The sequence below is a fragment of the Scomber japonicus genome, chromosome 9 (assembly GCF_027409825.1).
Source record: "Scomber japonicus isolate fScoJap1 chromosome 9, fScoJap1.pri, whole genome shotgun sequence".
NCBI classification, from domain to species: domain Eukaryota; kingdom Metazoa; phylum Chordata; class Actinopteri; order Scombriformes; family Scombridae; genus Scomber; species Scomber japonicus.
Genome location: NC_070586.1, coordinates 21,213,940 through 21,240,465, shown reverse-complemented (window position 1 = coordinate 21,240,465; position 26,526 = coordinate 21,213,940). Strand labels below are relative to the sequence as shown.

Genomic DNA, 26,526 nt, shown 5'->3' with positions numbered 1-26,526 from the left:
GAGCGTCCCTTCGGGATTAACTATGGCTTCAGACTTCACAGCCCCCTTTTTTCAGAAGCGATACAAAATACTGTCAAGTTTAACCGAGTACAGTGAGGTTTCCGCTGAAAATGTCAAAACAAGAGTCTGAATTGATCCGTGCTTGGGGATGTTACAAGTCATAATCACTCAAATTAGAATAATCGGTAACACTTTACAATAAGGGGACAAATATACTTAAAGGTGCAGTGTGTAGGATTTAGTGAATTCTACTGGTGAGGTTGCATATTACAACAAATTTAACCCTAACCCCAAAAACCCAAGTGTAATGGCCAGTGTTTGGTTTATTATAAGCTGATACTGACCTATCATAGCTATATCGGTATTGGTGAATATGTTGTCCGACACGGCCTTTTTATCTTTTAAAGTTATATAGCAGTTTTTATGTATATTTGACCTATGTTCTTAATTCAAGTTTAATGTATACATGCTTATTTTTGTTTTTCATAGCTAAATAGCCTATAATTATTGTATAAACTACATGAGTGCAATGAAAAGGTAATGACCATTGGGCCTTTAATAAAGTTTATTTTTGAACTGTGAAATGTCCTGTGTCCCCTGCATATCTTTGCCACAAGTGTTTGATAACCACATTTAAGGGATCATTCCAAAAAAAAAGTTTGATTATGTATATATTCTGTACATAACATTATCAGCCAATATATCAATATTGGAATTTTTTGCTCCCATATATCTGGATCGGTATTGGCCCCTAAAATCCAGCATCGGTTGGGCCCTAGTTACAATCACTCAAATCAGAATAATCTGTAACACTTTATAATAAGGGGACAGTGGATAATATAGAGTTAAATGTGTAATATTTTCTACTACATGTAATATATCCATAAACTATGTATATCAGTTCAAAGATATAGGGATTGTGCCAGCCATACAGTTGCTCTTACTGTATGTAGGACCATCAGGAAACAAATACCTGAAGTGTAAATACATTACACAGAAATCCAAAAATGTGTATTTTATTCTGATAGATGGGTCGCGTAACTTCCAGTGTTAGTCTTTCCTTCAGTAAGCTTGACGGAGTTAGACTCACAGCGGTAGTTCGATCGTAGTTTCGATAGTAGGCTGCCCCCTGCTGGAAACGGCAAATGGAAATGGTCAGAACTGGTGGCCTGTCAGGAGTGGTTACACATTTCTGCAGACAGTTACAAAGCTGCATGTAGCATACAGTATACAAACTGGTCTGACATGTAGTGAAAAAAAAGTTTATCCTCATTAATCTTCTGTTCATCAACTAACCTCCTCTGTTTGACAATAGTTACTGCCTTCATCATGCTGCCTTATGTGAACTAAGCTGGAGAGTAAATAAGTTGAAGATAAAAACATTTATTTATTTATGTATACTACTGTTTGTGGGCTTCAGTAAGATCATTTATTGAATGTCATAATTTACAAATGTACCACCACACCAACTGTAAGTTCTGCATATACCTAAAATATGAAATGATTCTCTGTCTACAATTGCATTCTCACAACAAACAATGCAGAGTAACAACTGCCTCCAGTAACTCATAAATTCTAGTTTAATAGGCTATAGATTTTATAATACACCGATCAGCCAAAACATTAAAACGACTGACAAGTGATGTGAATAACATTGAATATCTCATTAAAATGGCTCCTATGAAGGGGTGGGATAAATTAGGAAGAAAGTGAAAAGTCTGTTCCTGAGATTGATATCATGTGGCAACAGGATGCACTATGGCAAGGCAAGCCAGTGAATGCAGTGTGATGTTCTGCTGAGAAACCTTGGGTCCTGCCATTCATGTGGATGTTACATTGACATGTACCTCCTATCTAAACAAGCAGACCAGACCCCCCCCCCCCCCCCCCCCCCCTTCATGGCAACGGTACTGCATGATGGCATTGGCCCCTTTCAGCAGGATAATGTGCCCTGCCACACCACAAAAAATGTTCAGGAACGGTTTGAGGAACATGACAAAGAGTTCAAGGTTTTGATCTGATCTCCAAATGTCTCAGCTCTAAATCCAATTGAGCGTCTGTGTGAGGTACTGGAAAAACAAGTCCTATCCATGGAGACCCCACCTCACAATTTATAGGACTTACAGCATCTGCTGCTAACATATTGGTGCCAGATACCAGAGGACACCTTCAGAGGTCTTGTGAAGTCCATGTATTGACAGGTCAGAGCTGTTTTGGTGGCATGAGGGGGACTTACACAATATTAGGGAGTTGATTTTAGAGTTTAAGTGTTTATACAGTAGGTCCGGTCATCTGGCCATGAACTCACTCTACCTGTAAACTTCCTGTTGAGCTCATTTCCTTTTTTGCACGACTGAATTTGTCAATATTCAAGTAAGTAAAATTAAGTAAGTAAGTGAAATATTTTTTTGTGTGTGTCATTTAAAATGTCTAGACTGACTAAATTGTATGTGGTATTTGAAACTCCATCGTCTATAGCAGTATTTGAAACTCCCTGTATCTTTGTAGTTTTTTAACTTCTAAATGATCCTGAGCTATTTTTCTGTGTGTTTGCTCAAGTAGCAGTTTGTAGCATTAGGAGATAGAAAAACAGGCTCTGAATGTTCTGGATTTTTTTGAGGGGGAAGCCTGTTGCATTGTTCAGGGACAGGTGTGAATGGTCCTGAATGTGAACCTGTAAGTGCTCTGGGGGGATGCATGTGTTCCTTTTAGTATGATAAGTAGAGAGCATAATACTATCACTGCAAGTCAACATAGACTGGGACTGAGACAACCTTCATTCAAACCACATTGAAAGTGAACATGGCTAAGAAGTGGCAAAAAGAAAAGGTTTTGTAAATACATTTTTTTCCAGTATTTTTATTAATAACTGCTTATTCATAACACTATGATTGTTGTGTGATTATTACTCATGATATATACTGTTATGGGGCGAAGTAAGCAATCAACCCTTCAAATGAATGCTTAAATGTTCTGTATATCTGTTCAGACTAAGTGAGTACAAATACAGAAATTCTGTTCCCAACTAGGTCCAACGTTACAATATTACAACATTCCCTAAAAACTTACTAAAATGTCAAAAAATGGAAAACTCTTTCATTTCTACATCAGAGGCCTCCTAAAACAATACCTGAGAGGTCATAAAAATTTGCTCATTTTTTTCTATAGCTGGGTCTTACAGGGCTAGTAGAGAAACATCCCTGCTGCTTTTTCACCAAAAAAGGTAGAAACGCTGATGCACCCTAAATAGCGCAAAGTGAGCCTTCTGACTCGTTTCACTTCCTACGCACTTCAAGGAAATGATTTTTACTCACAGCCTTTACTGTAACTTAAAGCCTCAGAATACACACAACTTATCATCTCACTACAAATATTTAAATGCTGCACAAACGCCAGAGCTTTGAATTCTGAGAAAAATAATTTGTCAGCACACTAGTTTTTGCTTTGGTCTCTCTATCAAACATGTGACCAATTTCCACAAGCATAACCATAGATAGATAGATAGATAGATAGATAGATAGATAGATAGATAGATAGATAGATAGATAGATAGATAGATAGATAGATAGATAGATAGATAGATAGATAGATAGATAGATAGATAGATAGATAGATAGATAGATATTATAGTACATGCAGCTACACTAGATTTCAGACTGGAGTCTTTTGTGAGAGCCATGTGACATAGTCACTATTATATTGTACCAGAATGAGGGTCATCTTCAATGTGAGTACTAAAGATAAAGTTAAAGTAATTAGAAACTTCCCCCACAACCTCCCCCACACCTCTTGCAATATCAAGAGGTGTCACCACAGGTCATCAGAGAGATTGTCTGTTCAGAGTGACCTACATAGTTTCTTGATTTATTAATTATAGTCATTATCAAGGGAGAGAACAGGGATCTATGAAAAATTAAAACAGTATTGCAATGCATATATTTATAGAATTAAATGGGCATCAATGATTTCAATACATTAATTGGACTTTAAGGAATCCTGCAGAAGCCACTCAGAGGACTGCAAAAGACAGAAATAACATTAACAGGAATGAAAACAGATTACCCTCTGCACTGTCAGGTTAGGTGGTAAGTATTACTCTGTTGATCTTGTTAGTGTCAAAATGAATCTTCATATTGTCACTCTATTTGGAAGGACTCTTGATTATGAAAGACAATTTATCCCTGCTGACTTCGAAAAGTGCCTGTACAGTTTTCTCCCTTTCTGGATCATGGAGGCTGTAGTCCACTTGGATTCAGTGTTTACAATTGATTGATGAGTTTGGGAATCAGACAATAATACATTTAAACAACATCAATATCAACTACGGCAATATCTAGTATTACTGTTAATCCTATTTTTAAAAATGGACAAATGATCTCTTACACCAAAGTAGACATGCAGCTGGGATTAACCAGCACAACAATTATGCTGTGCGCATGAGCTGCACATTTGGCTGCATGACATGTGGATACATTAATACTGGCTATAATATCTTGGCACACACAGTAACATCCTGACTGCTTCATTGTAAATAAATTATAAGTTTCTACTACTATATACTACTTTTTATATATAGTGGACAAGCATTATAGATAACCATAAAGTAAAATTTGGGATCCTTTGAGCACAAATTTACATATAGCGTTTTGCTACAAGTACATGCATAAGCAATTGTGAATATCCATATTAAGGCACTGGATTATTTAGTAGAGAGGGAGAGTGTTTTATGTCTTATTCGCACCTGATGATAACATGTTTTAATTTATCAAACACATAAGAAGCACTGCTACAAGACTAGGTAACATTTTAAAGAAGAAATTACACATTCTTTCCACTAAAATATAAACTTGATCTCATAAGTAATAAAACACCCTCATTTCAGTACTAACAGAGATTTTGCTGCCACAGTATCTCGTGGTGGCTAATGTTAGAGAACTTTTGCTAGATGTGGGATAACTGTGCTGATTTAATGTCTCATCTCTCCTTGCTCTTATTTTATGCAACACTCTATCATTTGTATCAAAAATTTGCTGTTGTTTCTGAATGCTACACAGCATATGTCTAATATAAAATGATTAGCCTACCTTACTCATTTATCATCTATCACTTGTAACTTTCTAACCAACCTTTTGTCAGACTTTAGTTATCTTTCTTTCTTCTTTTTTATATCTTAAAGCATATAAAGTTATAATATGTTTTGAATGTAAAGACAAGACAAGAAATGAAGAGACAAGACAGAAAATAGATTTAATAAACACCATATTGTTTGATAGAATATAGTACTTTTGTGTTATCTATTTCATTGCTTCATTAATTTGATCACTATACTAATGTAAACGTGATCCTGTTGCACATACTCCGGTAGGGGGCGGTATGCACATCAAAGTTGGTATTGCACACGAGGAAGCAAGCAGAGGAAGAATCAAAAGAAGACGAAGAAGAGGGAACATAAACATAACCACATTGACGCGACCGTGAACAGACGGAGAAATAAATTGCAGTAGGCTGTATCTGTATGGAAATAAGCACTTAAATATGTGAATTGATATGGTGTCTTGGTGACATAAAGCGTAACGTAATGTAATGCTGTGTTACTAAGAGTCCACAGAGATGTCTCTCATCAGCTGCATGCACAGCCTCAGTCGGGTCATATGTAAAGGCTCTCCCAGTGTCTTTCACACTGTCTCTCCAATGTTAAGACCACTCCCGACTGGACTCACATGTGTTTTGGCAGCCGGCAAAAAGGATTTTATAGACCTGCCTGTCCTCAATGAGGACGAGTTTGAGGAGCAGTTTGTAAGAGGATCTGGACCAGGAGGACAAGCCACCAACAAAACCAGCAACTGTGTGGTGCTCAAACACATCCCCACTGGGATTGTCGTCAAGGTTAAGCTTGTTCTTGGCCTCTTTATGTGTTTATTTCTCACCACTGGTTTCTATCAATCTATGTGAATGGACAAAGTCAATTTCAAAGTTTCGTTGTTGACTCTTGACCTCACCTGTTCTGGTGTTTTCTGTCGTGTCACATGATGCCCAGTTGTCATGGAAATGTAGATGTGAAAATGTCCTTTTTTTTCTGAACTTGACTTTTTAAATGCTTAAAAGTTGAGTTTTACAGTTCCTCGGGTTTTTAAAGTGCTCAGAAAAAATGGAAATGATAATCATCGAAAGCTCTGAAACAACTGCATTATAAGTTATGAAGGGATCCTCTTATGACCAGTATGAACAAGACTGTTGCTTTTAAGGCAGTCTTGAAAAATTGTGAACTCATCCTTTTAGGATGAGTTTTTTTTTTTGGTCAACCAAAATGTGTAATTCACAAACAATGCTAATTTAATATCTCTTCCATTTTTCTTGCAGTGCCATCAAACCAGATCAGTGGATATAAATCGAAAGCGTGCTCGGGACATTATGAGAGAGAGACTTGATGTTTTCAATAAAGGAGAAGAGAGTGAAATTCTTGTAAAGAAGAAAGAGTCTGAACTGAGGAAACAAGAGAAGAGGAGGAAGGCAAACGAGAACCTGGAGAGAAAAAGACTTTTTAAAGAGGCACTGGCTGCAGAATCTAAACCTGGGAATGACACAGTTTAAAATGTTTGTGTTGAATATGAAATGAATGAAGACATGAATGATCCTGCATTTAATATGCAAATACTGTATCACAAAAACTTTAAAGGCACTGTCAACATTATAAAATCAAATTAGCCTTTATTTGTGTAGCATCTTGCACATAATCATGTGATGCGCTACGCATCACATGATTAGCTAAAATTATTAGAGAATTAGATTCTGGAAAAATGTAATAAAATGTCATATTTTGCACTGTTAGTGCATCTTTCATTGCCTGAAGAGTGTTCTCTAATAATTAAAACAGTTATAGGCTTTAAGTAAAAGCTGCAGTATGTACTGTGTTCATTTGTATATGCAATAAACTGTACTGAGTTTAACAAGAGATATTTCTAGGCTTTCACAGTTATGAGTATTATCAAATTCTGCCAGGGTATTGTTAAATTAGGGTAAGATTTGGGCCAAAGGTTTTTTGAGATTTTTCATTTTTCAATACTTGTTCCTCAAAAGAAAATTCAACGATCAAAAGATACACAGACCTAGACATTTGTCTTACAGCACTTTTTTTTTACTTGTCACGATATGTCAGCAAAATATTCTACTTTTATAATCTCATGGGCAATATTTAAATAGGACATGGGTCAGTTAAAAAACAGTTACAACCAAGACTATTTTTAGGAGACATATTGATGCATTTGCTTCCTCTCTGTCACACCACCAGTCTCATCTGAGCTATCAAAACATTAAAGAAAAGCCTTAATTATCCCTGAAATAAATAGGGAAGAACAGACACTAATATCGGCCACTTGCATTGGACTTTGTTTGTCATGGGGAGGTATTTTACAGGCTACAACCTGCCTTTCATCAATGATGACACTAAAATGATAAAACATTGCAGTAAATGTTTATTAATTTATTTTAATTTCATGATTATTACTGCTCTCAACTGAGTCACGCTTTAAAACATCCATATCAGCTTTTGCACAGTGTTTTTATAGACAAAAACGCCTCGTTTACTGTGAGCAATATAATGTAATCATTTGGTGGGACAGGCTGGGGTGGCACATGTTTGCCTGACATGTTGAGCTCAGGGCGAAACAAACACACACTTCTTCCGTTTTTCAGTTTTTTTATCCACAGCTTCAGTTTGTGCATTTTATAACCAGCTTGTGACGATCCAGAGCTGCAGCCAATGAGATAACTACTTTCATGCTTGTACCCCGCCCAACTGGACGAAACAGCCAATGAGAGCTGCAGATGGGTTTTTAAATCCACCACCGTCACACTTCTACTTTGCAAAGAGTTGTCTGATATTTGTTGGTGTTGAAACAATAAATAAGCACAACGAGGAGCCCGAGAGCAATATTTAACGACTCTTCCTCCTCTTTGGCATGTATTTGAGGAACTGAGATGGCAAAAGGTACAGTACGTGTTGCAGGCTTTTTAAAATTGCAAGTTCGTTAAAACTGCTAACAACGAAATGATAGCACACCAATTTTGTTTTAAATAAGTTTAGCTTTTCGTAGTTTACAAATAAAACACCTCATTAATGGTCGACGTTTGTATCATGTTGAGTGAACTGGTTAACACTGTTTACACATGTGTATTTCCGTGTTTGTAAAGGAAAGACATTTAAGCAAGGAGCCGACAAAAAGCCCGAGGACGCTGTTGAACATAAAGTCACTTCAAGCAAGGACACAAAGGAAAACAAACCAACAACTAGCAAGGTATGTTATGACACCTTTGCAACTTTTGTTTGGAACAAGGGGAACCAAGTAGCGCCTTCTTAAACCCTGTGTTTAACCATCCTTATGGTATTGATATTTATACGAGGTCCTGCTCCAGCCTGGCGTCGTAGCAACGGACCTCCTCAAACTAACTATTGATAATGTTCTGTTTTTACCCAGAGTTTAGCCTGGCAGGGAAAACCTGCCCACAGGCTATGGAACTTTAAACTTCCCCAGTAAAATGATAAAGCTTAGTTGTATATTTTACTAGAGCCGATATTGACCGATTATTAATTCAAGTTTAATATATAAATGTTTATTTTTTGTTCATAGCTAATTATAATTGTATACCATGACATCAGTGCAATTAAACAGCAATCACCACGGGGCCCTTAATAAAGTTTATTGTATTGTTTGATTATGTATATATACTGTACATAACATTATTTGCCAATATATCAATATCAGAATTTTTTTCTGTATTCGCATCGGCCCCTGAAATCCTGTATTGGTCTGGCCCTATATTTTACCCAAATATTCACTGTAACTATGGGTTTATATAGACTGGAAACTTATAAGTTCACAATTTTTCAAGTCTGGCATTAAACAGTCAGATGCTTATATGAATGAAGAAAGAGGTTACCTCACTCTAATCATTACTTATGTTCATGCTGGGTATTAAAAGACCCTCTTCAAATAATGTAAGTGACTGGCGACCAAAATCCACAGTGTGTCCACGCAACTATTTTGAGCAAAATACATTTAAAAGTTGATCTGAACCTGGTATGATGCTTCAGCAGTTTGTTATTCATATCGAGTTATCTGCCACATTTACGGCCTTTTCAGAAATGTTCATTTGTGCAGCTGACATTTGGCTATTGGCTGACAATCTTTAACATATACAATTACATCAGTGTATTGAAACAGTAAACTTCACTGGAAATTTAATAATTACAAATATAAATAAAAAAACACAAGAAAAAATGTGTATATATTAAATTTGAATTTGAGAAAATCAAATATACATAAAATGCTATCTAACTTTTAAGAAAAAATATCTGAGCATATCAGACAACAGACACCAATACCAATATGTGCGATAGGCCAATATCAGCAGACTGATATATTGGTTGGGCTCTGTGGTAAACACAGCCCCATAAAAATGCATCAGATTTGCAGTATGATGTAACCATGCTTAGCTTCATGTCTATTACTCTTGTGAATGATATATGGTTTTTCATTTTCTCACCAAGGTAAATATTCTGTTTGCAGGACTGTGCATCCAAAACGCAGCAATTTTTCCAGATTATACGGAGTCCAAGCAAACCTAGATCCCCCCTGAGTGACAGTTCGAGCATGCTGATCCAGGAAGGAAACGAATCTGATGCTGCTAATCTTGACACGTCCAAGGTGAAAAAAGGTGAGTACCCAATTCACTGCTTATGCTGTCAGAATCGACTCGTCACAATTGCAGCTGTTTTAGCTAATTTCTACTACATGTGATTAGCTGCAGCCTGGAGACTTGCTGAAGCTATTCTTCCTGGGGTCCGACCATAAGCATAAAAGTGCACAATGCATACATGATATAACATGATAAAGTAAAAAAGAAAAAAAAGAGGTTATCTCCCAGTCATATTGCTTTTGACCCGAGTCTTACCATATGGTCAGCAGATCCACGTGGAGCACAGAAAGAAAATTCCTGTGTGAATGGCAGCAGTGTTTACTGACCCACTATCTTATGACACAATTTAACTCTTTCTTTTTGAAGGAACCTCACACTCTTGATTATGGCCAAATGTTTAGGGTGAATCTTTATGTTTTTCTCATTGTAGACATGCCTGATGAAATTAAATCTGAGAGCTGTGAATCCAAAGAGCAGAGGGCTGAAATGGCTTGCCACAGTCAGGGGATCAGAAAACAAGCCACTGACCAACCGGAGCAAAAAGAAACAATGTCGCACACAACGGCTGGGTCTGCAAAAGGCGGCAACGTTTCAACACCCAAATCTCGGAATCGAACTGGTCGTAAACCTAGAGCGAAAAAGTGGGTCCACAAACTTAACATGTCTGTGTCAGTGAGGGGGGAAAGAAAACACAACCATAATCTCATTATTTTGATAATGTTTTCTCTTTTCAGGACGGAGAATAAAGCTCCCCAAAACAGAAAGGTCACAGATTATTATCCAATCAGACGGAGTAACAGAAAAACAAAGGAAGAGTTGAAGGTTTGTGTGACCAGTTAACTATTATGGCAGGTTGAATTATTAACAGTTAGCATTTTCCACCAAGTTAATACACATCATTTTGTACCTGAAATTAAGATATTTACAAGTTTTGCCTTTTTTGTGTGTGTCAAAGTTTCCATAAATTACCATAACTTAAAAGTGTTAATTTAATCCAATCAATCAAACTGTCAACAGAATGAAGAGCTGAAACACACTGAAGACCTGATCAAGAATGGTATTGAAAAAGGACTGCAGGTAACATTTGAGGATTTCAATGGCAACTGTAATTTCAGCATTAACCTTCATCATGATGAATACATTTCTGAATATTGTACAAAAAAATCATTTGACTAACAGCAGAATTCATCAAAGGCAGATCGGTACACCAGAGATTTTTATTCAAATATATTTTCCCCTTAATATATATTCTTTGTCATTTAACCTATGATCAGTACCCAGTAGTTGTTCATTTTGACCAGAAAAAATACCAAAGTGTTTTTTGTTGAGTATTTTCACTTGTTGTTATCAGTTTAACTTAACACTTTGAATTTTAACAGGTGAAACACATAGAGGGCAAAGGAAGGGGAGTATTTGCTGTGAATGGCTTCAAGAAAGGAGAGTTTGTGGTAGAGTACCACGGAGAACTACTGGACCTAGGGGAGGCTAAAGAAAGGGAGGCCCTGTATGCCCAGGATCCCCAGACAGGCTGTTACATGTACTACTTCCAGTATCAGTGTAGGACATATTGGTAAGTCCAAATATCACCACTTAATTCATTTTATTTGTTCAGTTTGTCAACCTGGGAGAATCTATCAACCTTTTTTCCTCATAGGTTTTTCAAGTTCAAAAAATAAAACATACTTTCGCTGGAGACTTTCTCCTCAAAGTGCAGGGCACAGAGCTGTTTAATGACCAGGGGAGAAAAATGTTGAACTTAATTCACAGCTGTATAACAAGTGTAACAAATAAAATTATTAATTCCTACACTGCATTGCAACAGAATCAGCATTAATGTTACAGGTTTCACCTTTCCAGCCATAACAAGTCAAAATATGTCTGATTCATTAAGGGAATTAGTTTAATGCCCGGAGGGCTTTTAATATTCAGGTTGTACAGGAATACATGAAAAGTAAAAGATGGACAGACATTAAACATGAATTATTTCTTGTCAGTCAAAAGAAATAAATGTCCTCAGCTTTGCTGACATTGCAGTAGATTTGAAAAGTAGAAAGTACAGGGTGACAAATAAGGTGATGACCTCAAACTCCTCATTTTGTTCAACTAACAGTGCAAAAACTTAAGCTATTCAGTTTATTTTATATGACAAAGAAAGTCAGTAAATCACAGTTGGAACCAGGAGATGTCTGCCATTTTTGTTTGGAAAAAACAAGCAATAATTGAATTAGTGGCAACCTATTTGTTTCAGCTGTCATTTGTTGACTGTGACTTATAGTGCTGATACCTGTCTGTTGTGGTGACAGTTTAAACTTCATGTGTTTTAAACATTACAGTGTGGACGCCACAAAAGAAACAACCCGTCTTGGAAGGCTGATTAACCACAGTAAGACCGGCAACTGCCAGACGAGGCTTCACGCCATCGATGGAACCCCTCACTTGATCTTAGTGGCATCCAAAGACGTCGAGGTAGATGAAGAGCTGCTGTACGACTACGGGGATCGGAGTAAATCTTCGATCTCGGCTCATCCTTGGCTTAAATACTGAATCTTAAACAAAGTTTTCATGTCTCAGGTTGAATTGGTGCTCACTGCTGTTTTGACCATCTTTTTATATAAAAGATACAACTGATGAGTGATCCTCAGAAAAGGTTTTTGTTTTAAATGAAGGCTGAAGCTTACACTCAAAGTGTGTTTTTGCAGCTGTTTTTATCATGATTTTATTTTTTCTTATCTAATTGTAGCATCGATGCCTCAGACTTGAAATGTCTCTCCTGGATAAGTGATGTTACACATTATCCAGGGTTTCCATTTGTAATGAAATATAATTCTGACAATTCGATTTCACTATTGTAAATTATTACCTGTGCTGTAAATTGAGGAATAAAACATATACGTTTTCATTCCAGCTGTGACATGGTTAATGGTGAAAATCTGTGAAATACATATGATATACACGGTAAGATGACATCCTCCTCCACTTGTCATATTTACAGTCATGCCAAAGTGCAGCATACAGTTGGTGAATATAACACTGCGTTAAACCGAAGTACAGGAAAAGTCAGGTCAGTATGATGTGACTACTGACACAATGTGTGTTGTCCTGCAGCTAAGCTTCCATTGTATCCCTGAGATATAAAAATGCACTGTTCTTTGCAGCAGGACGTTAACCTGACGTTAATGTGGCATTAGAACAACGTTGTGGATTTGAAAATTGGGTTTGTTAAAACCTAACATTGGTTTAACGTTGGATGTTGTCAATATAACGTTTAAACAACGTTGGACTTTGGTTATTTAGCCTACAATTGAATGTCAGAATTTTCCGTAAACAGGTGAGATTGACGAGATGTTGGATATTGGTTGCTTGCCAACACAACTTAAAACCAACTAAATATCAACATCAGCTTGACGTTGATATTTTTATGTGAAACTGACGTCAGCTTTAGACATTTAGACATTGTCAACGTTGGCTTTTAGTTGTCTGACGTTGCAACCGATATCCAACCAAGGACCTACGTTACTACAACGTCCTGTGTCAGCTGGGCTGTTGTCCTCGGGTCAATTTTGACATGAGAGGACAACAGGCGTTAACTCAAAAATGAGGTTATAGTTTTATTTATGAGGCCATAATTTCAAAAAAAAAAAAAAAAAAAGTAACACATGGCAATAAGTTGGAATGAAGTTGGCTAAAAAGGTCTAACACAGTATTGGGTGATAATTTATATCTTATGCTTTATTAACAGTCAAAATTGACCCAGGAGGACAAAAGTTGCTCTGTTGACGGGAAGACGACAGGAAGGTTAAACACTTACAATCACAGCAATGAACATTTTTAAGCCAGAAGTCACAGGTTCTGAAATTGTAAATGTTGTTTGAGTGGATTCTTGTTAATTAAGTAAAGTCAATTTGATTTAGTAAATCTGCAGCTTCAAAATTAAATATGAATATGATGTTAGATGTACTTAGTTTTGAAGCACATTTAGACCAAATTGAATCAAATTCTTTCTAATCATCTTTGTTTGCTGCTGTATTCTATTCATAAACTCCTGCTTAGTTTTCAATGTGAGAAAAATAAATCAATAGGCGTTACACACTGACTTTTATACACAATTTGATAACGGTTATCATACCCAAGAATAAAACACCTACATCTAAATGTGTCTATGCCGAGATCAGATGAGAAGTCAAACTTGTAAGATCAGTGTGAAAGAGAATAAACCTTTTAAATATTCAACCCCAGAAATAAAAAAAAATAAGCCTCACAAATGTTAAAATGTACAAATATGTTGAAGCCATTTTATTGTTCTTTAACATTTTGAGGGGAGAAAGAAAGCAGGGAAAATGTGCTTTAGATTATTAGAACAACATAATGCTTCTTTTAAGACTTCATTTAGATTCATAAAAACTTTCCAAGACTATAAATAACTCAATTTGCTTTCAAAATGATCACCAATACCAGTTACATAATACTTTCCAGTTCTGTTCATTTGATGTCTTAAAACATGATATATAGTTTTGCTACAGCTCTACTCTGTATCACTATTTAGCATATTAGGTAAAAATCACTGGTTTAAAATACAGTGCTTGTTAGATTGACAAATACACATGGTAAAAAAACAACAATAAAAAAGTGGTTAACTGCTGCTGAGAAAATTGTGCCGACAAATCCTGTTTGTCTTCTACATGGTCACTTCCTGTCAGTGGTTTGTCTTATTTTCGCCTGAATGAAAACCTAAAAAACAGAAGAAGAGGTCCAGAGTTAGTTTTCAGGGATTTGTTCATGAACTATGAGTACATTTATCCAGTGCAAGAAAAAAAGCAAACAACACTGAGTCATGGCAGACTGTAATTACTGACGGCAGAAGCAGTTTGGCAGATGCGCTGCAAGTTTTCCCACTCCTCTCATTCGCTGCTCACACAGACGTCCTCAGCATCAGCATGAACTCATTTGGTCACAAGTATATCATTAGGAGACTGGAGACGGCCGTGGGAGCTATCTTCCTCACTACCGCGTCATGTGGCTGTTGCTTCAAATGTTATTGAGTGTTTGCCATTTGAGGTGCACATCACATCTACAAACTGGTGTACAGCTTAAATACGCTCTTTCACTCACTTTACATTATTTCCTGCAGATTACTTGTTTGTTTTCTGCACATATATTCAACAAAACACAACAAGGCTGGTACTCACAGTTTGCCTATGGTTGTTTTTTCCTCTTTTGCATCATTTATGGGAGGAGGACTGTGCTCTGTAGCTGCTGGTGTGTCCAGCTCCACTTCCACCATGGCTGGTTCGGCCTGTGGCAGAATCCCACTGCAGAGGAAAATATCTATATATTAGGGCTGGGGAATTAATCGAAAAATAATTGAAACCGACATTTAGAAACTCTAATCGACTTAATCTTGCTCATGTCAATTAATCGTGGTGTTCACTGTTGCCATGACAGTAAAGGTTGCATATCTTTAAGGAATTTGAAAACTTTTCTCCAGTGATCATTTTAACCCAAACCATGATCTTTACATAGTTCTAATCAAGTAAACTACACATTAACCACAACGTCACACCTTAAAACATCATTATTTTCACTCCCTAAAGATACTCATGTGTGAAAATATCACAAAATATCATGTGAGGGCAGCAGTGTAAAATACAAAACAAAAGACACTGTGAAAATACATAATTGTTCATCAAGGGTGGAGACAATCGTTCATTAATCGGAATTGAGGTTAAAACTTCAATTAATCATGATATATGTATATACACACATATATATATATATATATATATACACACACTTCACACACATATACATACATACGTATACATGTTCGGTAGTGATATGCAACAGAGCTGCAGTGTCAGTATTTTTTTTATCTGTGGCCACACAGGTGTGGCCTACATACAGAACAGTGCTCCTCATTCTTATGAGATGTATGAGATAGAAACACTTAAGTAATGTAATTAAAGGAAAGTTCACAATGTTTCAATTCTATCTTAAAACAGCAGTCAGGTGTGCATATGAACACTGAAAGATGTTTTCCTCGCTGTAATCATTCCTCCTGTTCATCCTGACTATTAAAAGATCCCTTTCAAATGTGCTTTCAATGTTAGTGATGGAGAACAAAATGCACAGTGTGTCCACAAAGTATTTAAAATGTTGATGTGAAGCTTGTGTGATGCTTCAGTGGGTTGAGTTAGTCATATCAAGTGGATATATGACACATTCAGTCTTTATATCATCAAAACTCCCTCTTTGTGTTTCCTCAGACAGTTTCCCTGTTGAGCTAAGGTGAAGTATAGTAACAAAAAGAGGGAATTTGGCACTAAAAGTGTAACAATGAATTATATCTACTTGATTTGACTCATTTGGCTAAACCTTTAAATACATTTTTGCACAGACAGAGGCTAGTAGATTTTGACACCCATTATTTACATTGTAAGTGAGTTATGGAGAGATCTTCTAATGGTCAGCATGAACAGGATGAATGATTTCAGCAAGAAAAAAACTATTTCTGTGTTCATTTTTGGCACCTCACTGTTTAAGACAGGCTTGGAAAACTGTGAACCCATCACTTAAGTACTGGACGTTTGATTTTGCAAGGCAGTTCCTATCACATCATATTCTTGAGTGGACTCAGAGGTCAGTTGTTCACCTCTTGTACAGCTGAAGCTCCTCCTGAGCCACCATGAGCTGAGCCTTCAGCTGGTTCCTCTCCTGCAGGACCTCCTTCAGCTCTTGCATGGTGAAGCGCGGTCTGTTGGGGTCTGTCAGGTCCACCACCAGTTGGTTTGGACCCGCCGTTTGCTTTATTGTAAGACAGATAACCAAACAAAAACTTTAAATCTTTAAAATGTCCACACATGAAATCAGACGTGGACTTTAGCTGTATGTGCTGGCAGACTCATCGTGCCCTGCCCGGAGGAGCTCTCCTTGATAATCCTGTCCAGTTCACTTTTCAAGTTGTCTCGCTCCATTTTCAGCTCCTCTAGAGACAAGTTGTACTTATTGACCAGCGTCTCGAACATTTCCAAAACACGGACTATCCTAAACTGCAAATCCGACACTTCTTCACCACTGCTGCTAATTTTCAACAAATCTCGCCCGATGACGTATGAGATGTCATAAACATCTTCAACAGTTAGCTCAAACGCGTCCTTTTCGAAAGCCAAAGCCGGCGACGGCTCCTCACCGAACTCCATAACGACCACCACCACGATAAAGTTAACTATTCGACAACGCTGGACTAACAACAAACCCTTTCTTTTTTGTTTTGCGTACAATACTTTTTGTGGCAGAAGGTAACCAACTTCCAGACGAGCAGCACTTCCCTCATCACTCATCCACCAATAGCGTGATTGGCCCGCCGGCAGAGGAGGGCAAAGTATCCTAGCGACAGGTAAGCACAAAGATCGTCTGGGCCTCAAGAGAACTCACTCATCATGCGACCCGCACAAGAGAATCTTCGTTTTTCACCGCACAAAAAGCGAGTACTAAAACGTGTGAGTGAATGCTCTTAGTTTCGTCTTTCACCACGACCAAAAGGCATGCCAGGATCAGGTGAAAAACCACGTGATTTGATATTTTTATGTTGCTGGTTTTCTGTCAATTATTTTTGCTCTATAATTGTATGTTTTTAGAATCACACATTTTGAGATAATGCAAAAACTAGACAATTTTTTTAGGAACATTAACCGGGTTCTCAATGTTATTAGTGTGTCAGGTGCCCAAATTAGCATTGAAATAGTTTTTTCATGTTTTAATCATTCCTCCTGTTCATACTGGCCATTTGATCCCTTCATAATGCACTTACAATGTAGGCTAAGTGAAGAGGAAATCCACAAGCCTCCTTCTGTTCAAAAAGTTATTTAAACGTTTATCTGAAGTTAATACAGCGCTTCAGCTGCCCAAATGAGTCAAAGGCTCCTTTTTGTTACTATACTTCCACCAAAGCTCTGCAGGGAAACACTGCCTGAGGAAACAAAAAGAGATAATTTGATGCTAAAAAAGACTGTATGTGGCAGATATCCATTTAATATGACTTACTCAGACTGCTGAAGCCTAATATAAGCTTAAGATAAGTTTTTTAATGTATTTTTCTCCAAATGACTGAACACACTGTCGATTTTTGACCCCCATCATTTAAGTGTAAGCACTTTTGAAAGGGATCTTTTAACAGCCAGTTTGAACAGGAGGAATGATTGCAGCGAACAAAACCTCTTTCAGTGTGCATATGGGCATGTAACTGTTGTTTTAAGACACACTTGAAAAATTGTGAATCTGACCATGATCATGACCTCTACTAGCTAATTTGTCACAACCATATTTGATAACACAATTACATGCAAAAGATGAAAAATAAAAGAATGCTTTATTCTCAATTAACAATAATTACAGATGCAGCTTAGCACATATTAGTAATTACGGCATGTTTATACAACACTCATTATTGTTGGAATAGATTTCTTGGTGTGGTGCCAGACTGTAGAGCTGAAAGTATACCATAACATCATCTTTTCATCAGTTCGACAAAGTCGTCCCACTTCGTGCTCACATTAAACACATTATCTCGTACATGCTCTTCATGGAAAACAGTGGCAGATGATTATCCAGCTCATTCACTGCATCTTGAAACAGGACCATAACAATAATTTACCATCAGATACATTTAAAACATCACCTTTTATGAGTCTGGACCCATTTCTGAGACATGACATTGTTTTTGACAGACTAAGCTAAGGAACTTGAAGACTAAGCTAACCTGAAGAATAAATTCATACTCAATATTACAGGCCTCTCTTGGCATACTGACAAGCAAATGTACTTTGTAGTGTGTGGTGTTATTTCTCTTCTAGTAATGTAGTGTGTATGATGAATTTTAAGTTAGGTTGACATTACAACAGCATGTGCAAAATAAGAAACAAAGAATTCCAGTTTTTGTATTGATATGTAAGGGGACACAGTAACAGGTGCCACAAGTACCTGAGAGGTCATAAGTACAAATAAGACTGTGCAGGTATGGATAGATGTCCCATATTTCAACCATTAAGAGCTTTAAAGTGCTTACCAAATTAGTTAAAATGCTTGCAAAAATGTATATTAAAAGTCAAGTAATGAACAAACTGTGTTTAAATGAATAAATATCATCCAGTTTTGGGGTAAAATAACCAAGTAATGCATTCATTACTCCAGTTCGTGTAGATACTATTAGTACATTGTGTTAAAAGAAACAAATTGAAATTGACAGGTGTGGAAAAAACATAAAAGCAATCGCAATTTAAATATAAGGTCATACAAGGGAAACAAGTCTTCTGATTGGCAACAACGTGGGATCATCTGAAATCAAACCAGCTGCCACCATCGGCATTATCGCAGTGAAGATCCTATACATGGAAAATGGGGAATGGTGACATAAGATGGAGACAAGAGAGAAATTCAGATTAGGAAACAAAAGACACAACAAACAAAAATCAGAAGTGTTGTTTGTTTTGTGATCTATGAAGGAAAGGTAAGCTGTTTTCCTGAATTTGTAAAAATTCATATTTTATATTGGGTTTAATCATGGCTCAATCAAACAGCATGTTTATCTGATGACGTTTGTAAGATACAATATGATGATTGCAGGAGAAATGTAAAAGATGCAGTGAGATTTTGCCCTGGTTAAAAAATATATGAAGTCAAGTGTGTAATGGTCATGTCAGACTTATTACTCACAAGCGCCTAATTCCTGATTCAGGCTGATCGTTTGAAGCAGAGTATGGTGGAGGAGATGGAGCACAAACTATGGAGCTGATGTCTTCCTCAAACTCCTCACTGAGGCAGATGGAAGAGGAAACTGTTCATTTCTGCATCAGTGTTATGTGAAATTTAGGTCAAATCTTAGTTTTGGAAACAAAAATGTACCTTTTGTAATACGCCAGCTCCTCTTGCAACAGGAACAGTTGGGCCTTGAGCTCATTTCTCTCCTGCAGCACATCTCGCAGCTCCTGCAGGGTGAAGCGAGGTCGGTCTGAATCCTGCTCCAGGCTGTCTGTCTCCTCCTCCTCCTCCTCCTTATCAGATGACGCCTTCTGCAATCAAAACACAGACTCAACATCTCTCTTTGCATGACCCAAACACCAATGATGAAATACGTAGCTCAATTACTCTGCATCAATCTACAATCTTTGTTAAGAGCTCTTGGTAATTGGTAAAACATTTTTTTTATTTTGACTACTTGAAATAATACAACCTGTGGAGTTTTACAGCTAATGATGTTATATATCTTTTAATAATCAGGAATGTACACAATGATGGACGTGCACTTCAAGAACACTGGGGTTAAAGTGGTACACATTTCTGCCAACTGTAGAGAGTTGGTTTTAATCCAACAGTTGGTAGAAATGTACCAAAGATGACAGCAAAGCAACAAAAATAAAGAGAAGAATAGCACAAGCTGAAATAAAGAGAGCAGATTTCACAACTTTAAGAAAGTTTTTGCAAATGTTTTACAGGGTATGATATGCATTCTGGTGACAAGCGTTGAATGTGAACAAAACCACATTTGCAATGTAAACCGAGGAGCTTTAACTGAAGATATTGGCTGATTTCCTGAAAGAATACAGAAAATCATATGCTAAATGTAAAGGCTCTTGCTCATGATTAAAATAATCTAAATATTTCTCACGTCACACGTGAGAGACGCTTACATAACATACACTGCCTGGCCAAAAAAAAAAGGTCACACACAATATTTTGTTGGACCGCCTTTAGCTTTGATTACGGCACGCATTCACTGTGGCATTGTTTCAATATGCTTCTGCAATGTCACAAGATTTATTTACGTCTAGTGTTGCATTCATTTTTCACCAAGATCTTGTATTGATGATGGGAGAGTCGGACCACTGCGCGAAGCCTTCTCCAGCACATCCCAAAGATTCTCAATGGGGTTAAGGTCTGGACTCTGTGGTGGACAAGCCATGTGTGAAAATGATGTCTCATGCTCCCTGAACCACTCTTTCACAATTTGAGCCTGTAATCAAAGCTAAAGGCGGTCCAACCAGTGTGTGACCTTTTTTGTTTTGGTGCCGACTTTTTTTTTGGCCAGGCAGTGTAACATAACATAACATAACATAACATAACACTCAAGCAGGACAGAGTGATAACGCTTTGTGTTGAATATAAATAGTCTTATAGTGGAGCTCTGCTATAATCACACTCAGACTGTGTATAGAGTACAGGAGAGAGTCAAGCAGGTGTTACCAGTAACAATGCTGGTGTGTCCTCAGCTTGGCTGCCCTCTTCTTCATTATATTCTCTGTTTGTTGACCTTAAGGAAAAGGAGGCACTCTTGTCGGGCTCACAGCAGTTCACCAAGAAGCCGGGGTCCCCTCCACACTCCACCCACACTGAATTTGGCCTGATGGAGTTAGATGGTGGTGCTGCTGCTGCAGGGGGCTGAATTTGTGACACAAAACAGCCACTTGGGGACTAAAAAAAACACCAAGCTTTATGAACTTTGATGAATTTTTCTTACAGTATTCATGATTTTCAGCCTGTTAAAGATACTCATATATTCTATACTGATACTGTCTTTTTTTTCTTACCGTCATATGTGGAGATATAAGTGATGACATCCCAGATCTTGATGGAAAGTTCTCTTCAATCTCAGCAACCTCTCTCTCCAGTTCCCACTCTTGGAGCTCTTTTCTCAGCCTCGTCACCTCCAGCTGAAGAGACCCCAGCTCCTGCTGCCGTGCCTGAGCTGCGGCCTCTAGCTCAGCCCGCTGCTGGATCAGTACTTTGCCCTGACCCTCCATCACTCCTATCCTGTGTCGAAGATCCTGGTTTATCCTTATCAGCCGATGCTGCTGCATCTGGAGCTACAGTTGGTAGAATTTGCTTTACATTTTCACCAAATCTAGTCACACAGTATGTTAAGTGTAAACTAATGTTTTGTCTAATGGTACCGTTTTTCTCAGTTGCTTTGGTATATTTCTCAGATCAAAATAGAAATTCTCAGAACAGCTCGTTCAACCTTCACATCATTTCGTACATTGTGCATTTCATGAAAGTAATTTCTCATTCTTTTGAAAAAACTGCAAATGCTTTGGCACATTCATGCAAATTATTACGTACGTATAATGTGTTTTTAAAATGGCCAAGGCTGGTCGAAGAGTGCAGCTGTAGAACAACTGTGTCCTCAATCATTATAACAATGGACATGGACAGGATGCTGAAAAGACACTACATATGAATGAAACAGCTGTACCATGTACCATTTGAAAGAAATGGTGATGGAGTGAAGGCGAGAGTGGTCGAAATATCATCAGCCACAGAGCTACTGTCGATGTGCCAGGCCAGCAGGGAGAGTACATGACTATGTGTGGTGCTATTTCAGAGCATAGTGTGTGAACTCATATTCCCATTATAGGGCCATACAACACACAGCATCTTCTCACCTTCTTAGGCACCCTCTACAGGGGTTCATCCCAGTACCAGTATGTGGTAATATGGGATAATGTGGATTTCCATCCTCCCACCCATTCCCCATTTCTTAACCCAGCTGAAGACCTCTACTCAGCAAGGAGGGGGAAGGTTTACGATCGCCAGACTCATACTCAGATGACCCTGCTGGCTGCCCTAAATGCAGCATGTAAAGACATCACAGAAGTCGCCTGCCGAGTCTGGACAACACATTCCAAAAGATTTTTTCCGCACTGCATTTCCAGGATAGATATCCGTTGTGATGTGGATGAGAATGTGTAGCGTGACAGACAGGAACATCAAGAGGTGTAGAAAGACTGTGCTGTAATTCCCCTGACAGTGCTACATGTACAGTTTGGTCTAAGTGGTGTTTTCTATGTTTGCAACGCTGTAAAACAGTTTTGTCTTTTTCTTTCAAAGAGTGAAAGTGTGAATCCTGTTCAATCTCTTGGAAACAATCTCCCACATACAGTGATGTGTAAAAGTGCAGCCTTGAACATTTCCAGTCATCAAATCCTTAGCCGTAATTTATATCAGAAAATACTTGAAAATGTGGTTAAGCATTTTGACTACCTGTCAGTCCCTCATTTATATGGCACTGACATGTTCATTGACACATTTACTTTTGAGTGATTGAGCAGGTTGTTTGAGCTGTTTTGAGACATGGACCTACAAATGTTTTACAAATGTTGATTCAAGAAATGTACCAAAGCGACTGAGAACAACTGTAATAGTTTTTCAGGGGCCAGTATGTGTATATATGTATTGCAAGTTCACTCTCACCGCCTCAACATCCTCGTTTCTTAGTGTCAGTTCATGGTCTTTAGCCCGGATTTCATCCCTCTGCTTATCCACCAAGACTTGCAACTTCTTCATCACCTGCCTTTCCCTCTCGGACATCCCTGCAGGCATCACAGAAAAGCACACAAGTATCACCTAACACATTTTTCCAAGTTGGTTTTCATACTGTACTAAAATAAACTAAACCCAACAGGTGACAACAGTGAGATAAATTGAAAACACTGTGTCAAGTATAAACCGGTACGGGGATAAGAATAAAACATACACAATCTTTTAAAAAACCTGGTCTCTTTCAGACTTGAGCATTTTTCTAGACAAACATGGTAATCATATTATGCAGTACCCATTTATTTGGATTGACCTCTTTATAAGCTGTGTGTGTGTGTGTTTGTGTGTACACCGTGGCCCTGACAGTAAGCATATCTGCAGCCACCATGAAGGTCTCACACAAGAGCTATATTTTGGTCTGCTTCAAAAATAGTCTCCTTTATAAGCCCCTGACTGCCTCTCTTTACGGCCTCTCTTTTCATGTCAACAGGATAGCGGCATACTGTGAAACCCATGTGACAACACAGTGCAAATAAGCAGAACGTACAGCAGATGGTTAATCAGTGCAACACATATCTACAGATCAGATGTGAACTGGAACTTTCAGCCCAATTAAGACTTGTACAGTATTTTAACAAGATAACATGCATAGTAAGACTTCAAAAGACGACAGATCATGTAGTGTTTGACATGTATTATACTTACTTAACTATACTTAATATATTTTTGTATTCATACTTTCATAGACTTAATATTTTTCACAATAGATTTAGATTAACTGTCATGGGTGCATTCCTGTAATGTACACTAACCAAGCACTTCATTAGGGACACATGTGTAACCTAATTCAATCCAACAGCTCTACTTTAAATTCTACTTTTACAAAGCTTATACATTTTCAGTTGTTGTTGACATTGTCAGAAAGGTCATAATTTAAACTTTATGTTTATTATTGATATTGTAGTGGGTGGTGGTGGTGTACTGGAGTGTATTATATTGAAAAATATTTTGCCCCCCTCATTAATGAGGTGGGGTTTGTCTCTTAAACATGGCTACATCACAAAAGCCCTATCGCTATCTACTATATTCACTATGTAGAGATGCACTGATCCAACTATTTCTGTCCCGATGCTGATTCTGATACCTCAACTCTGGGTATTTGCTGATACCGCAAAAAGATCCAATACCAGTTTTCTCTTTTCTCTAATTTAAAATCTGTGGTGACACCTGGTAAGGAACTCAATGGGATCAGTTTTATATAAGGTGACATGAGGCCAGGGATGCTGTGCAATGAGTCTGCAGTCCAGCGTGACTAAAACAATGTGACTGATAGCAGTAACACTGATTTTTTTTATAATGATATTGACAAAAAACTATAAGTACTGTGGATAGGTCACCTCATGGCAGATACCCAATCTGGTAATAAGGTTAGTATTGGCAGAGATACCAATCCAGTATGTTATCGGTGTATTCCTATCACAAGATGATGTGAAATTGTAGAGGAAGAAAACAATTAATTATTCCACCAGAAAAAGCAAAAGTTGCGGGAAAAAAAAGTTAAATTTAAAAATAGTTAGGCAACCCACCCTCCTGTTTCTCCAGGTCCTCCTCAGTGACTGGAGACTCTTTAAGGGTGAGGCTCACTAACAGCTTCTTGTTCTCTGCCTGAAGCTGAGTGATTTGGGATAGTAGATCCTGGACTTCCCCTCTCCACACATCCTCCACCAGCTCCAACTCCTGAGCGTGAGAGACATCAGAGGGAAAAAACACCAACAGTCAAGTGTGTGTGCAGACTAAGGTCTCTGTATTTATGTGCGTATAAATGTGTGAAATAGTGCTATGTAGGATGCTGCACAGTTCTTACTATACTACATTAGTCTAATGTAATGTAAGGTAAAGTGAATGTGTGGTATAGTAATTAGTTTCTACTTTATATATAACTACAAATATTACAACAGGGTTAATTTATTCATGAATTTAATCTTGGTTGTTTGCTGGCTGCTTTGATTTGCAGCTTTGCTTTTTCATTTTTGTCCATAAAAAATGAACACATATGAGGAAAAACTTGCATCATTGTACAGCCAACCATGGCAAATAAATATTTCTAAGGTCAAAACAAACACAGTGGCTGGCAGGCATTCATACATAGGTGAATATAAAGTTACTTTTGGGAACATTGCTTAGTCTTACATTAATTTCCTCGAGACTTAACCTAACCCTAACCACTACTGGCCTTGTTTCATACCCTAACCTTAACCACTGACCCAGAAATATGCAGTTTCCCAATTGGAGACTCCGCTTTTATCCCCAACTAGATATGCTGTTCCCAATTAACTGGTCTGAAGTCTGAAGTTCGTCCCCGAAAGTAGCCTATGACAGACCACTTTCCTACACACAAATAAATGAAACGCACAGGTAAACATAGAGGCACACATACACACCTTCTGGTGCTTCCTCTCCTGTTCATATCTGTCGCTCCGCTCCTGTCGCAGTCTGTCCAGCTCCCTCCGCAGCTCCTCGGCCTCCTGTCCCGCGGCCCCACGGCTCACCATCGTCTCCAGCAGCTCCAGGACGCGCACCACTTTGGGCACCAGCCCGACAAGAGACTCGCAGCCAAACCTGTCGATGATCCGCTCAAACTCCTGTGCGAGCACCGCCGCGATGTCGTACACATCCATGACCGTCAGGTCCGTCGCGGGTCTGTCCAGCGCTGACATAACGCAGGTTTCCATGTATGTCCTCTGCTGTACTTACTCCTCCAACATTCAACATATCTCTGTCTCTTCTGAAATTCCAAGTTGGCTCACATTTAATGTAGAAAAACTAGTTTAAACAATCCAGTCGGGGCGTGTGTAGACAGGGCGCAAACTTGTCCTTAAGTTTGTTGACACTTTAAACTCCGCCAACGTCTGCAGCGGTGTTACTTTTAATGATGCGTTCAGTATCCCCCAGAAAACTCATATATTTAAATTCCAATCCAACAGTTATGCCGCAAATACCACCGTGACATACCCCAGCTATGTTAGGTGTATAAATAATAGAGACAACTATGGCCTTTTGTTTGAGTCATAGAAGCCAACTAGCTATTATAATTATAGAAGCTATATGAAAGGGCTATTTGTGCTACTTGGTCAAAAAGGGCAGGTAGATATCTACACAAATAAGGCATATGCAATAGGGATAACTGCTCAAAGTCAGACAACAGTGCTTAATGTTGTCATAGAATGGCAACAAAATAGGATATAATAATTATGCAGTTATACATTGTTGCGACTCTTTGAATGTATGCTCCTGTGCTTTAATGAACGTTATATCTGGTATTTACAACAGCTCCTGAAGGCAACAGCCCTCCCTCATTGTTTGAAAACACTACTGCGCATGTCATGATATACTGAGCATCACCATTACCTTCTGTGTCCATCAGATTTTAAAATATCCCAGCACCCAAATTGTAACCTACATGTATCATAGGCACACTTAGAATACCCTTTACCCCAGGATTAGTAACCTGGGGTATAGATG

The 26,526-nt window shown here is 38.0% G+C and overlaps 4 protein-coding genes across 4 annotated transcripts; 2 read left to right on the top strand and 2 right to left on the bottom strand.

Moving 5' to 3' along the window:
• Positions 1-5,441: 5,441 nt before the first annotated feature.
• Positions 5,442-6,745, top strand: mtrfr (mitochondrial translation release factor in rescue). Its single transcript, XM_053325671.1, has 2 exons — positions 5,442-5,886; positions 6,361-6,745. Exons 1-2 carry the CDS (start codon positions 5,611-5,613, stop codon positions 6,589-6,591), a joined length of 507 nt encoding a protein of 168 aa, XP_053181646.1. The 5' UTR covers positions 5,442-5,610; the 3' UTR covers positions 6,592-6,745.
• A 1,144-nt stretch (positions 6,746-7,889) lies between these two features.
• Positions 7,890-12,358, top strand: kmt5ab (lysine methyltransferase 5Ab). The gene is made up of 8 exons (XM_053325631.1): positions 7,890-7,987; positions 8,191-8,294; positions 9,567-9,714; positions 10,127-10,337; positions 10,431-10,518; positions 10,714-10,773; positions 11,076-11,266; positions 12,030-12,358. The coding sequence occupies exons 1-8, from the start codon at positions 7,978-7,980 to the stop codon at positions 12,238-12,240; spliced, it is 1,023 nt and encodes a 340-aa protein (XP_053181606.1). The 5' UTR covers positions 7,890-7,977; the 3' UTR covers positions 12,241-12,358.
• Positions 12,359-13,992: 1,634 nt separating this feature from the next.
• On the bottom strand, positions 13,993-16,985 carry rilpl2 (Rab interacting lysosomal protein-like 2). Its single transcript, XM_053324993.1, has 4 exons — positions 16,600-16,985; positions 16,346-16,498; positions 14,883-15,005; positions 13,993-14,424 (listed from the first exon to the last, which is right to left on the bottom strand). Exons 1-4 carry the CDS (start codon positions 16,890-16,892, stop codon positions 14,403-14,405), a joined length of 591 nt encoding a protein of 196 aa, XP_053180968.1. The 5' UTR covers positions 16,893-16,985; the 3' UTR covers positions 13,993-14,402.
• A 1,057-nt stretch (positions 16,986-18,042) lies between these two features.
• On the bottom strand, positions 18,043-25,926 carry LOC128364467 (RILP-like protein 1). Its single transcript, XM_053324992.1, has 8 exons — positions 25,446-25,926; positions 24,591-24,741; positions 22,939-23,057; positions 21,276-21,551; positions 20,932-21,126; positions 19,594-19,760; positions 19,405-19,503; positions 18,043-19,073 (listed from the first exon to the last, which is right to left on the bottom strand). Exons 1-8 carry the CDS (start codon positions 25,734-25,736, stop codon positions 18,980-18,982), a joined length of 1,392 nt encoding a protein of 463 aa, XP_053180967.1. The 5' UTR covers positions 25,737-25,926; the 3' UTR covers positions 18,043-18,979.
• Between the last annotated feature and the right edge of the window lie 600 nt (positions 25,927-26,526).

What these genes read in the sequence shown, in the direction of transcription:
- kmt5ab (XM_053325631.1), top strand. An exon ending in CGTAAACCTAGAGCGAAAAA is followed by an intron (nt 10,338 to 10,430) that starts GTGGGTCCACAA and finishes TTCTCTTTTCAG; the next exon opens with GACGGAGAATAAAGCTCCCC. An exon ending in AAACAAAGGAAGAGTTGAAG is followed by an intron (nt 10,519 to 10,713) that starts GTTTGTGTGACC and finishes AACTGTCAACAG; the next exon opens with AATGAAGAGCTGAAACACAC.
- mtrfr (XM_053325671.1), top strand. Translation starts at nt 5,611, where the DNA reads ATGTCTCTCATCAGCTGCATGCACAGCCTCAGTCGGGTCATATGTAAA. An exon ending in CCACTGGGATTGTCGTCAAG is followed by an intron (nt 5,887 to 6,360) that starts GTTAAGCTTGTT and finishes TTTTTCTTGCAG; the next exon opens with TGCCATCAAACCAGATCAGT.
- LOC128364467 (XM_053324992.1), bottom strand. Translation starts at nt 25,736, where the DNA reads ATGGAAACCTGCGTTATGTCAGCGCTGGACAGACCCGCGACGGACCTG. An exon ending in ACACACCAGCATTGTTACTG is followed by an intron (nt 19,761 to 20,931) that starts GTAACACCTGCT and finishes TTTTGATTGCAG; the next exon opens with AAGGCGTCATCTGATAAGGA. An exon ending in GAGCTGGCGTATTACAAAAG is followed by an intron (nt 19,504 to 19,593) that starts GTACATTTTTGT and finishes CATCTGCCTCAG; the next exon opens with TGAGGAGTTTGAGGAAGACA.
- rilpl2 (XM_053324993.1), bottom strand. Translation starts at nt 16,892, where the DNA reads ATGGAGTTCGGTGAGGAGCCGTCGCCGGCTTTGGCTTTCGAAAAGGAC. An exon ending in GAGCTTCAGCTGTACAAGAG is followed by an intron (nt 15,006 to 16,345) that starts GTGAACAACTGA and finishes TTTCCTCTGCAG; the next exon opens with TGGGATTCTGCCACAGGCCG. An exon ending in AAAACAACCATAGGCAAACT is followed by an intron (nt 14,425 to 14,882) that starts GTGAGTACCAGC and finishes TCTGTTTTTTAG; the next exon opens with GTTTTCATTCAGGCGAAAAT.